At 38.8% G+C, this 13,387-nt stretch overlaps 1 protein-coding gene across 3 annotated transcripts in view; it reads right to left on the bottom strand.

Moving 5' to 3' along the window:
• The window catches only part of BICC1 (BicC family RNA binding protein 1), a 279,797-nt gene that overhangs the window by 41,010 nt on the left and 225,400 nt on the right, over positions 1 to 13,387 (bottom strand). For all 3 annotated transcript variants that reach the window (XM_046027901.1, XM_046027903.1, XM_046027902.1), the window contains exons 4-7: positions 5,278 to 5,357; positions 2,462 to 2,620; positions 788 to 841; positions 148 to 342 (exon numbers count right to left, since the gene is read on the bottom strand). In XM_046027901.1, coding sequence (XP_045883857.1) covers positions 148 to 342; positions 788 to 841; positions 2,462 to 2,620; positions 5,278 to 5,357 — 488 coding nt within the window. The remainder of the gene's footprint in view (positions 1 to 147; positions 343 to 787; positions 842 to 2,461; positions 2,621 to 5,277; positions 5,358 to 13,387) is intronic.

Genomic DNA, 13,387 nt, shown 5'->3' with positions numbered 1-13,387 from the left:
CCCTCTCCCTCTGCCCTTCCCCCTAACTGCTTGTGGTCACTTTATCTCTCTCTCTCTCTCTCTCAAATGAATAAAATCTAAAAAAATTTAAAAAAAACTTGCATAATTTGTACACTTAGGATGTTCCTAATTATCTCAATTACTTACCTTCACAGCACTGGTGTTATTCTGAGACCCTCGTACTATCACAGTAGCACCATACATTCGAGAACGCTGCTTAAATGACACTGAAATGTTGTACGTTTGTGATATGTGCTGAATCGAGGGCGAGTTAGGATCGGGAACTGGTTGAAGAATCCCAGCGATTGGCAGCTCAAACATCAGCACCAAAGGAAGCAGCTCCTAAATGAAAGTACGAGAGCCCAAGCAGATAGCTGAATCACCACACATTTAGAGATGTGCATAACTTAATTCCTTCCTTTCTGAGGATGGAATTCTAAAATGTAAATTGTTTTTATTACATACATAAGCTTGGATAGAGTTTGTAAAGGTTCTCAAATGAAAGGAGTCTTTTGTGAAACCTGAGAGTTTGTAACTTAAACTGCCTGTGGAATTCTTCCTTGGGCCCCTTTTTCATCATTTTTAAAATCATCAGAGAAACGGAGTCAGGTACAATCTGGAATCTCTCTAAGAAATATCTTCAATACATTTAAACAACTTTTGTCACTATTTCCAAACTACTGAACATACGATTTGGTTATAAACTGATACATTAAGATATTTTTATTGCCTTATGATGGAACCATTGTTGACACTGATTTACAGTATTAAAGTAATAAATAGTTACCCGAATTCTAACTCGGGCAGATTCTACTCCTGCTGGTTGTCCTGCTATAGATACCTGCAAAAGTAGAAAATACAAAGTTAGATTTGAATCGAGCCCACATCTGCTTCTCCAGTCCATCCACACCCTTGCCATTCAAAATGTCATCCAGAAAAAACAGCATTGCCCTTCACTGGGAGCTTGTTAAAAACGAACGATCTCAGGCACCAACCCAGTCCTACTTAATCATAATTTGCATTTTAATAAGCTCCTTAGCTGATTGGCATCATTTGATTTACATCAACCCCTGGACTTAGCTAAAACTTCACAGTCCCCATAATGCCATCCTGTCCACTTTATCATTTTTCTAGTTCACTGTATTTTTTACCTTTTATTTAAACTTCTGCATACTGTATATCAGGTCTGTACTGTACATCACTATACAATGTTATCATTGCTGTAAGTACTCAAAATATTGAACTACTTCATGCTAGGTGGTAAAAAATAATTATTGCTCCAACCCTACCTCCAGCTCTCTCCTGGGATCCCCTGAACTTTCCCAAGATCCATCAACTAAAGAATTCATCTTGCGTGAGGGTAAAGGCATGGGGCTCTAGGGCACTGTTCCTAATAGACCATGCCCCATGCCATACCAATTGTCAAATATTTTGAATACTGCCATTGCTTTCTATCTTCCTTATTTATGTCACTGTCACATTTGTCCCCACAGAGAAAAGACTGTCACCTTATTCATCTTGGTGGCTGACAGTTTCTAGAACTGTGATTAGAGAGGAAACCTCCAAATAACACAAATAATACTATCCGATCTTCACATACTGAAAGTGTATGGACAGGTGAGTTTCGTTTGTTTGCAAACACAAAAACTAGAAAGAATGTGTATAAACTAAAGAGATACATAATCCAGTCAATGTGAGGAAGACGGGCACCTGGGCACTGCCTCTGAGAAGGTGATGTGGTGCACCCTGGAGAAGCATGTGTGTGAGGCTACAGACAGAATCCCCACAGTGGGCGCGTGCTTGGAGCAGGAAGAGCTCCAGGTCCTTTCCTCACGTTATGCTCTCTGGGCTTTGTCTCAGAGGCTTCACTTCATGTTGCCGTCACATTTACGCTGCTCCCGCCCTTCCACAACCACTTAGAGATGAAAAGTTTATAGCTTACCTACGCATCATCTCTTAAAAAAAGTACAGCACCTTCAGTCTCCTTGGAAAGGGGATATATATATATATATATTTTTTTTTTTTAATTTTTTGAGTATAGTTGACACATAATGTTACATCAGTTTCAAGTGATTTTAGTGATTTGACAAGTTTACAAGTTATGCTATGTTCACCATAGCTATTACAATACCACAGGCTATATTCTCTATGCTGTGCCTTTTATTCCCATGACTTATTCATTCCATAACTGGGAGCCTGTATCTCTTACTCCCCTTCACCAATTGCTGCCCATCTCCCCACTACCATCTTCTCTGGGAGCCATCAGTTTATTCTCTACATTTACAGGTCTGTTTCTGTCTTTTGTTTATTACTTTGTTTTGTTTTTTTAGATTCCACATATTAGCAAGATCATATGGTACGTTTACGGTTATTTTGTGCTTTTGTCTCCCAAAAAAGATAGCTTATGGAAAATTAAAGCTTTAATTTGTTCTGTAACAGTTCATGCAAAAAAATAAAGCACCTGGTTGCTTTTTTCTGCTTGGTTATTCCTGTTGGAATCTGGAAAGTGGATGTGGCATCCTGTTTCTTCCATCACTTTTTTAATATTGTTGCCACCTTTGCCGATTACATGGGAATGTTCTGTATGTGAAACATCCATCTTCAAGGTGACTCGATTACTCTATACGGAAATAATGTATTAATTCTTGATGCATGAAAAAAGAACAACTCCTTAAAACACTTTTTCTCCAAGGGAAGAGTACTAACAAAAAGTGACCCGACGGGAAGCCCTATAGATTTCTTAGTAATATCATCTTAATCTATAAATGTATATTTTCTATTTCTCTTTAGCTATAAAAAAGAAATTCTCACTTTAAGACAGATTTGTCAGAATAAATAGAAAGATACACCCTTTACCAAGATAACTTTTTGGAAAGCAGCATTTAAATAAAGTCAGGTATAACTACAAATAAATTATTCAGTTTTTTCTTTAACAGATATTATTCATGAAACATTTAATTCAAATAACTAAAAAGAGATAAAAATAATTACAAGACTGAATATATATAGGTTAGTAGGAGTGCTGAACTATGACAGAAACAATAAAAATATAACTCAAAACTGAATAGGAAAGTATTTGTAAATGTTTTCACAATTTGTCTATTACAGTAGGTCAGACTTTACAGAGCAGACCTGTTATTCTCAGTGATAGGAAGAATGAGGAAGGGCCACAAAGCACAGAGCTCCAGAAGTAATATGGTTTACTTAAACCAATACAAAGTAAAAATTAGTTATAATAAAGCAAAACATAACATTCTAAGACATAATGAATAACTATGATCATATTAGAATCTGTGTACTTAATTTTGGGAAATTCAGTATTATAAAATTAGAAAGACATGAAATCTCTTCTCATTTGTAAGATTGATATAAAAGTTCTTCAGTCCTCAGAAACTAAAATTAGAAAGTCAAAATACAACAATATGTTAAAAATATCAATGGTTTTGGGGCGCCTGGGTGGCTCAGTGGGTTAAAGCCTCTGCCTTCGGCTCAGGTCATGATCTCAGGGTCCTGGGATCGAGCCCTGCATCCGGCTCTCTGCTCCATGGGGAGCCTGCTTCCCTCCCTCTCTCTCTGTCTGCCTCTCTGCCTAGTTGTGATTTCTCTCTGTCAAATAAATAAAATATTTAAAAAAAAATCAATGTTTTTTTTTTCCATTTTATTTATTTTTTTCAGCATAACAGTATTCATTCTTTTTGCACAACACCCAGTGCTCCATGCAAAACGTGCCCTCCCCATTACCCACCACCTGTTCCCCCAACCTCCCACCCTTGACCCTTCAAAACCCTCAGGTTGCCCCAACCTCCCACCCCTGACCCTTCAAAACCCTCAGGTTGTTTTTCAGAGTCCATAGTCTCTTATGGTTCGCCTCCCCTCCCCAATGTCCATAGCCCGCTCCCCCTCTCCCAATCCCACCTCCCCCCAGGAACCCCCAGTTTGTTTTGTGAGATTAAGAGTCATTTATGGTTTGTCTCCCTCCCAATCCCATCTTGTTTCATTTATTCTTCTCCTATCTCCCTACCCCCCCATGTTGCTTCTCCATGTCCTCATATCAGGGAGATCATATGATAGTTGTCTTTCTCCGATTGACTTATTTCACTAAGCATAGCCTTAATTCTTAAATTTTAAACATATCCATTAAACACTTTGATTTTTAAATTTAGTTCTTCTTTTAGTTTAACATTTGAAGTTCAGGAAATCAATATTCTTCCTGGGAAAAGATTCTAGAATATTTAATAATTGTAAGGCAAATAAGTCTTAAAAATAAAAAAGAGTAAGAAAAAAGAAAAAAAAAAGAGATCAGAAACCATTTCAGTGAAATACCAAGTGGCAAAACAGAGTGGTTAAGAACCAGACAGCCTGGAGTGCCTGGGTGGCTCAGTAGGTTAAAGCCTCTGCCTTCGGCTCGGGTCATGATCCCAGGGTCCTGGGATCTAGCCTTGCATCGGGTTCTCTGCTCAGCAGAGAGCCTGCTTCCCCCTCTCTCTTTGCCTGCCTCTCTGCCTACTTTTGATCTCGGTCTGTCAAATAAATAAACAGAAATCTTTAAAAAACAAAACAAACAAACAAACAAACAAAAAACAGACAGCCTGGATTTAAATCCTACCTCTTTGTTTATTAGCTACTGGATTCTGGGCAAATTCCCTAATATCTCTGTGCTGAGTTGGTTATGAACATTAAACAAGTTAATATTTATAAGATGTTTATTAGCAAAGTGCCTGCCATATAGTATATGATTTAGAAGAGTTTACTAGAATAAATTCTCACAAATCAGTATACATTTTACACAATTAAATTTCCCTGTTATCTAACTTATACCTGCAGCGAGATTAAGAACTTATAAGACAAAGTTGTCAAGTTTCCCGCACATACAACTATATAGGAGATCATTCCGGCATCATAAAGGCAAATATGATAATTTTTTTTTAAATATGATAATTCTTCCAAACTTCATCACTTGCCCTATACTAATCAGCATCAGTGTCTATTTCTGAAGATGGCATATACATACAAACACATATATATGTACTTAGAAGTACATACTCACACGTCGTGTGTGTGTATGTATATATAATATCATTCATTTACCTAGCTTGAGAACCTATTCAAATTTTAAACAGAACTTTACATCCATTGTAGAATCACACATGCTTATTTTAAAACCCACCATTACTTTCTCCTGGTTTTTCTTCTCCAAATGGTTCTTTTCATAACAGCATGAAGTAGCCCTTGCAGAGACAAGGTTCTGACATCTGAGTGTCCTTAATATTCACTTACTTTTGTGTCTAAGACAGACATGATCATTTCCTTGGCCTCCTTAACATCTTCTTTCTTTCCAGAAACCTTAATATGGGGATCTATAAGAAACCAAAAACAAAGGGCTCATATAAAACCCCAAACTTTTTGTTTTAAAATTGATGTTACAATATAAGAAAAGAGATTCCGTAAGAAATTCAGTATTTAATTCATTCTAGGTATGTTAACATTGTAATTAAAACAGGACTATGGAAAATCCCCAAGTTGTACATTCTTCTATGTGGCCTTTTTTCCTTCTGAAAGCTGGCTAAACTGTTGAACTGCAAAGTAAGTTTATCACATAATTATTTTTTATTTTTATTTTTATTTTATTTTTTTTAAGATTTTTATTTATTTATTTGTCAGAGAGAGAGAGAGCGCGAGAGCGAGCACAGGCAGACAGAGTGGCAGGCAGAGACAGAGAGAGAAGCAGGCTCCCCACCGAGCACAGAGCCCGATGTGGGACTCGATCCCAGGACGCTGGGATCATGACCTGAGCCAAAGGCAGCCGCTTAACCAACTGAGCCACCCAGGCGCCCCCACATAATTATTTTTTAAACAAGTAAAGAATCTATAAATTCAATTTATTACCTACTACATTCTTGCTACATTCCAAGCCCTGATCTAAGGCTTTAAATATATTAACTCATTTAATCTACCCCACAGCTTTGTAAGGCTCTTTTCCTGAGGAAATTAAGGCACAGAGCAGTTTAGTAACTTGCCCTAGAAAACCACTAAGAGACTCATTCATTATTTTTTTTTTTTATTTTTTTTTTCCATTGAGACTCATTCATTATAATCCAATGTCTTCCAACTCTGGATCCACACTTTTACACTACATGATAACCTAATTCAGAAGTTATCTTTACATGTCAAGATTAATAGAATAAAACATTATCATTCTGCAGTATTTATTCAGAATTAGTGTTAAATGACTAATATGTATTAGTATATATTATTGATTACGGCCACAGAATGTTATAAAGGAAAACATTCATTTGTTCATTCATTCATTCATTCATTCAGCAAGTATTTTCTGAACCTCTCCTATGTACCAGGCACTATTCCAGGGGCTGGAGGATATATCAGTAAAGAAAAAGACACTTGTCCACATGCAGCTTACAGTCTTACATACAGGGAGACAAAAATGAATCAAATAAATTATGTAATGTATTAGAATATAATTTATGAGAAGGAGAACAAGAGAGAGGGTGAAGAGTACCAGCTGTGGGAAACGGGTCAGGGCATTAGGACTCACTGAGAAAGTGAGGTCTGAGTAAAAGCTTGAAGGAGGTAAGGCAGTTCGCCAAGCTGGAATCTTCACAAGGAGGGAAACATCAGAGCCAAAACTCCGGGTGAGGATGTGTCTCTTCAGTTCTCTCTTTCGTCAGATTTCCAAGTCTCTCCTGCAACAGGGTGTTCTGTTACCCCATGGGTCGACGTGACAGAGACCAAGACTATTTGGGGGAAGCCAGAAGTTCTATAACATTAGACTGAAGTGATAAAGCTGAAGAGCAGAGAGAGCTTCATCATCACCATCACTAGTGATGTCAACCTCACTGACCCCCTACAGCACACCTTCTCTGCTGAGTCCTTCCTACACGGAATTACACTTCAGACCAGCAATGGGGTCCGGAAATGTTTGCTGAGCATTTTCTACAATTAACAAGCAGTTCCAACTCAGTCCTTCCAAACCATCACTTCTCTAGGATAAGAAAAGAGAATCACCTGGTGGGAATTTTATCAAATTCCACATACTTCCCTGATATTGTGACTTACCTATCCCCATCCAACAGTCCATTTGAAAATCAATGCCATGATGAGCATGTCATATTCATAAAGTAAAAATGAGCAACTGAATAGAGAGAGGAAGGAAGGGAGGGAAAGATGGATGGAGGGAGGAAGAAACCCTGTCCTAAAGCTACAGGCTCTTAAGACCAGGACAGAGCAATCACAGTCAACAACAGTGATTTGTTGATGAACGCAAGCTTCAGAGCTTGGGAATGCCTCTGGCCTCCTGGGGGGACATCCCAACAGCTGTGCTTAATTTGAGTCAGCTGTCACCTCCAGCCACCCGCGCCACCCCCCTTCCCAGACTATCTCCTGGGAACTGCCCTAAGCCTTAGACTCTTCTCCTTACCCTGTTCTTTAATCCTTCCTCTGATGCCTGCCATGTCACAGGGACACTATGAAGATGAAAGATCTTAGGATTGGTTTAAACCTTCTAAAACGTTTAAGTGTCAGGTATTATAAGGTCATAGGCCTAAAAGTAGGGCAAAACAGATATCAAACAAGCTGAAGTCAGTACGGCATCATGTTCACATCGCTTACTCTTTAGTGTATCGTAACAGGAACCATGTTTTCTCTGTAAGATTCTCACCACCTTTAACATACTTATGTAAACAAAACATTTTCTTCAGTAATTCTTATTATATTCATTAGAGCTCCTCTAGGAAATATTCACATTATAAGCTATCTACATTCAAAATTTTGATCCCAGCTATCTTTTACTTTGATTTTAATTACTGTCCGCTGACTCTGATGTTTATCTCCACTGAAAATGCTTACTACTGGGGGATAAGAACCTGGCATTTCTCAAAATACACCTGATTGCATTCAATTGTAGCACTGTTAAAATGTACATTCCTGGGTCTCCAGGATCCAGTAAATCGGCATTTTGTTTGTTTCCCGTTATTTTTCAATCGTGTGTAGGACAGAACAGATAAAACCACATAAAAATATAACTGTAGTGTCTTCTGTATCAGCCAAGTATATATAAAACGGTTCTACAGGAGAAAAATGTATTTTCTTACAAAATAAATTAACAGTTAAGTATTGAGCGGTATGCTAATACGAAAACCTATTACTTGTACAGGTTGGATAATCACATTAAAATTCCTATGCACCTATAGAGGGACAGGAAGCCTCAGATCCAATTTATGAGAGAATTTGATTTTCTATCATCTCTGTATCAACAGAACAATAAAATGAAAAGCAAACACCTCAACAGAAAATACATTTTGTTTCAAAGTGAAAGAGCACCATCTAGTGACCTAAAATTATAAATTATCAATGGACATGGAGATGTACACACAACATAGTCTCCAGGACCCAAATCAGCACTCGTTTGGAAAATGGTTCTTTAAATAATCAAGTCTCATAAACAATCATGAGAAAATCAATCAAGAGAAAAACAATCATGACAATATTCTGGTTTAGAGTGCTAATGGGGCCAATAATAGTGTCTTCCTCATGTCCTCCTTTGTCCTTGCTTAGAAGATATCTACAGGATGTGAGCTCTTATTCCAGGCTGGACTTAACTGTGCTTATTTCAAATCCTGAAATTCAGTTCTCTGTATTCAATGAATGTTCTATTTCACAGTTTAAATGTATCCTCGCAAGGCGCTGAGGTTTTACTCAGACCTATTCTGGAACTACTTGATGGAGAAAAGTTACAGGATTAGCTCTACTAATGAACATAAAAGAATGGGCCAGCTCTGAAGATTGCTGGAAGATGGCAGAGTAATAGGGAATGAGTGTAAAATCTCCCCTGACTCAAAATAATTGCTTTGAAGGACAACCCCAATTTGGGCATGAAAGTTTTGAGATATTTGCTCTAAAAATAATATCCATTGCTTTATAATCAACCCTCAAGCTCTCTAAATACAAGGATTGTCTTAATTGGTTTTATAACTTCACAGTGCCAGACAAGAAACAGAACTCATTAAACAGTAGATGAATGGACCGAAGGAGCCCCTATTTTTGGAAATGGCTTCCTAGACGGAGGAGAGAGAAATTCATGGAAGAGCCTAAACGTCATATCTAAGGTGATCATAGGTCCTGCGCGTCCCAGAACCATTTTGACTTCAAATATTTTTATCTCACTACCTCTATAAAAATAGAGATGTCCATCTAGAATTTTGGTTTTTAGATTCCTACCCCATCAATCTGTTTACATTTCTGTGGTGTAATCCCATGGAAGAGAGGAAGACCAGAAGGTATTCCGACCTTCAATAAGTTATATGAAGCTGTACGGACATGGGTAAAAAAATGGGTATTTTTTGCGTGTATACTGCAAAAGAGCTAAACCTTTGAGCAAAAAGGTTTTTATGACTTCCATATGGAAATTCATAAGGAGTTGATAAGGCAACAGTTGTTTTTATAAGAATACATGCTAAAAACCATATTTTCAGTAAATATATATATTTAAAAGAGTTGGGATGTTTATATGAGCATAAGTGAAGTTTACTTATGATTTTTAAAAGATTAGCTCTTGGGGGAGGAGTCAAGATGGCGGAGAAGTAGCAGCCTGAGACTACATCAGGTAGCAGGAGATCAGCTCGATAGCTTATCTAAACATTGCAAACACCTACAAATCCAACGGGAGAGCGAGGAGAAGAAGAACAGCAACTCTGGAAGCAGAAAATCAGCCACTTTCTGAAAGGTAGGACTGGCGGAGAAGTGAATCTAAAACGACGGGAAGATAGACCGCGGGGGGAGGGGCCGGCTCACGGCAAGCAGCGGAGCAACGGAGCACAAAATCAGGACTTTTAAAAGTCTGTTCCACTGAGGGACATTGCTCCAGGGGCTAAACCGGGGTGAAGCCCACGCGGGGCCAGCGTGGCCCCAGGCCCCGCAAGGTCACAGAAGGATCGGGGGTGTCGGAGTGTCGGAGAGCTCGCAGGTATTAGATCGAAGAAGCCGGCTGGAGAGACAGAGCCGAGGACTGAACTCTCAGCTCGGGGTTACCTTGAACTGGTCGCGGGCTGGGTGAGCTCGGAGCGCGGCTAGAGGCTGGGGATACGGGAGTGATTGGGTGCTGTCCTCTGGGGGCGCACTGAGGAGTGGGGCCCCAGGCTCTCGGCTCCTCCGGGCTGGAGACTGGGAGGCCACCATTTTCATTCCCGTCCTCCGGAACTCTACGGAAAGCATTCAGGGAACAGAAGCTCCCAAAAGCGAACCCGAGCCGATTACTTAGTCCGGCCGCCGGTAAGGGCGGTGCAATCCCGCCTCGGGCAAAGACACTTGAGAGTCACTACAACAGGCCCCTCCCCCAGAAGATCAACAAAATATCCAGCCAGGACGAAGTTCATCTATCAAGGAGAAAGCAGATTCAATTCCTAAGACAGCAGAGCAATTCCAGAGGAGGAGAAAGCAAAGCACGGAACTCATGGCTTTCTCCCCATGATTCTTTAGTCTTGCGGCTACTTCAGTTTTTTTTTTCTTTTTTCAATTTTTTTTTCTTTTTTCTTTTTTCTTCTTCTGCTAAATTTTTTTTAAACTTTTACCCTTTTCTTTTTTTAACATTTTTTGACTAGTTCATCTAAATATATATATTTTTTCTTTCTTTTTTATATTTTTTATTTGTTTTATTCTTTAAATTTTTTTCTTTTTTTTTTTTTTCTTTTTTTTTTTCAGAAGCTGTTTTTATCCCCTTTCTCCCCCCCACAATTTGGGGTCTCTTCTGATTTGGTTACAGCGCATTTTTCCGGGGTCTTTGCCACCCTTTTAGTAGTTTATTTGCTCCTTCATATTCTCTTATCTGGACAAAATGACAAGGCGGAAAAAATCACCACAAACAAAAGAACAAGAGACAGTACCGAAGGCTAGGGACCTAATCAACACAGACATGGGTAATATGTCAGATCAAGAGTTCAGAATGACGATTCTGAACATTCTAGCCGGGCTCGAAAAAGGCATGGAAGATATTAGAGAAACCCTCTCTGGAGATATTAAAGCCCTTTCTGGAGAAATTAAAGAACTAAAATCTAACCAAGTTGAAATCAAAAAAGCTATTAATGAGGTGCAATCAAAAATGGAGGCTCTCACTGCTAGGATCAATGAGGCAGAAGAAAGAATTAGTGATATAGAAGACCAAATGACAGAGAATAAGGAAGCCGAGCAAAAGAGGGACAAACAGCTACTGGACCATGAGGGGAGAATTCGAGAGATAAGTGATACCATAAGACGAAACAACATTAGAATAATTGGGATTCCAGAAGAAGAAGAAACAGAGAGGGGAGCAGAAGGTCTATTGGAGAGAATCATTGGAGAGAATTTCCCTAATATGGCAAAGGGAACAAGCATCAAAATCCAGGAGATGCAGAGAACCCCCCTCAAAGTCAACAAGAATAGGTCCACACCCCGTCACCTAATAGTAAAATTTACAAGTCTTAGTGACAAAGAGAAAATCCTGAAAGCAGCCCGAGAAAAGAAGTCTGTAACATACAATGGTAAAAATATTAGATTGGCGGCAGACTTATCCACAGAGACCTGGCAGGCCAGAAAGAGCTGGCATGATATATTCAGAGCACTCAACGAGAAAAACATGCAGCCAAGAATACTCTATCCAGCTAGGCTATCATTGAAAATAGAAGGAGAGATCAAAAGCTTCCAGGACAAACAAAAACTGAAAGAATTTGCAAACACCAAACCAGCTCTACAGGAAATATTGAAAGGGGTCCTCTAAGCAAAGAGAGAGCCTAAAAGTAGTAGATCAAAAAGGTACAGAGACAATATACAGTAACAGTCACCTTACAGGCTACTAATGGCACTAAATTCATATCTCTCAATAGTTACCCTGAATGTTAATGGGCTAAATGCCCCAATCAAAAGACACAGGGTATCAGAATGGATAAAAAAACAAAACCCATCAGTATGTTGCCTACAAGAAACTCATTTTAGACGCGAAGACACCTCCAGATTTAAAGTGAGGGGGTGGAAAACAATTTACCATGCCAATGGGCATCAGAAGAAAGCTGGGGTGGCAATCCTTATATCAGATCAATTAGATTTTAAGCCAAAGACTATAATAAGAGATGAGGAAGGACACTATACCCTACTCAAAGGGTCTGTCCAACAAGAAGATCTAACAATTTTAAATATCTATGCCCCTAACGTGGGAGCAGCCAACTATATCAACCAATTAATAACAAAATCAAAGAAACACATCAATAATAATACAATAATAGTAGGGGACTTGAACACTCCCCTCACTGAAATGGACAGATCATCCAAGCAAAAGATCAACAAGGAAATAAAGGCCTTAAATGACACACTGGACCAGATGGACATCACAGATATATTCAGAACATTTCATCCCAAAGCAACAGAATACACATTCTTCTCTAGTGCACATGGAACCTTCTCCAGAATAGATCACATCCTGGGTCACAAATCAGGTCTCAACCGGTATCAAAAGATTAGGATTATTCCCTGCATATTTTCAGACCACAATGCTCTGAAGCTAGAACTCAATCACAAGAGGAAAGCTGGAAAGAACCCAAATACATGGAGACTAAACAGCATCCTTCTAAAGAATGAATGGGTTAACCAGGAAATTAAAGAAGAATTGCAAAAATTCATGGAAACAAATGATAATGAAAACACAACAGTTCAAAATCTGTGGGACACAGCAAAGGCAGTCCTGAGAGGAAAATATATAGCGGTACAAGCCTTTCTCAAGAAACAAGAAAGGTCTCAAGTACACAACCTAACCCTACGCGTAAAGGAGCTGGAGAAAGAACAAGAAAGAAACCCTAAACCCAGCAGGAGAAGAGAAATCATAAAGATCAGAGCAGAAATCAATGAAATAGAAACCAAAAAAACAATAGAAAAAATCAACGAAACTAGGAGCTGGTTCTTTGAAAGAATCAATAAGATTGATAAACCCCTGGCCAGACTCATCCAGAAGAAAAGAGAAAGGACCCAAATCAATAAAATCATGAATGAAAGAGGAGAGATCACAACTAACACCAAAGAAATACAGACAATTATAAGAACATACTATGAGCAACTCTACGCCAACAAATTGGACAATCTGGAAGAAATGGATGCATTCCTAGAGACATATAAACTACCACAACTGAACCAGGAAGAAATAGAAAACCTGAACAGGCCCATAACCAGTAAGGAGATTGAAACAGTCATCCAAAATCTCCAAACAAACAAAAGCCCAGGGCCAGACGGCTTCCCAGGGGAATTCTACCAAACATTTAAAGAAGAACTCATTCCTATTCTCCTGAAACTGTTCCAAAAAATAGAAATGGAAGGAAAACTTCCAAACTCATTCTATGAGGCCAGCATCACCTTG

The sequence above is a fragment of the Meles meles genome, chromosome 13, assembly GCF_922984935.1.
Source record: "Meles meles chromosome 13, mMelMel3.1 paternal haplotype, whole genome shotgun sequence".
NCBI classification, from domain to species: domain Eukaryota; kingdom Metazoa; phylum Chordata; class Mammalia; order Carnivora; family Mustelidae; genus Meles; species Meles meles.
The sequence above is the reverse complement of the archived record's forward strand: the minus strand, read 5'-3'. Positions and strand labels throughout refer to the sequence as shown.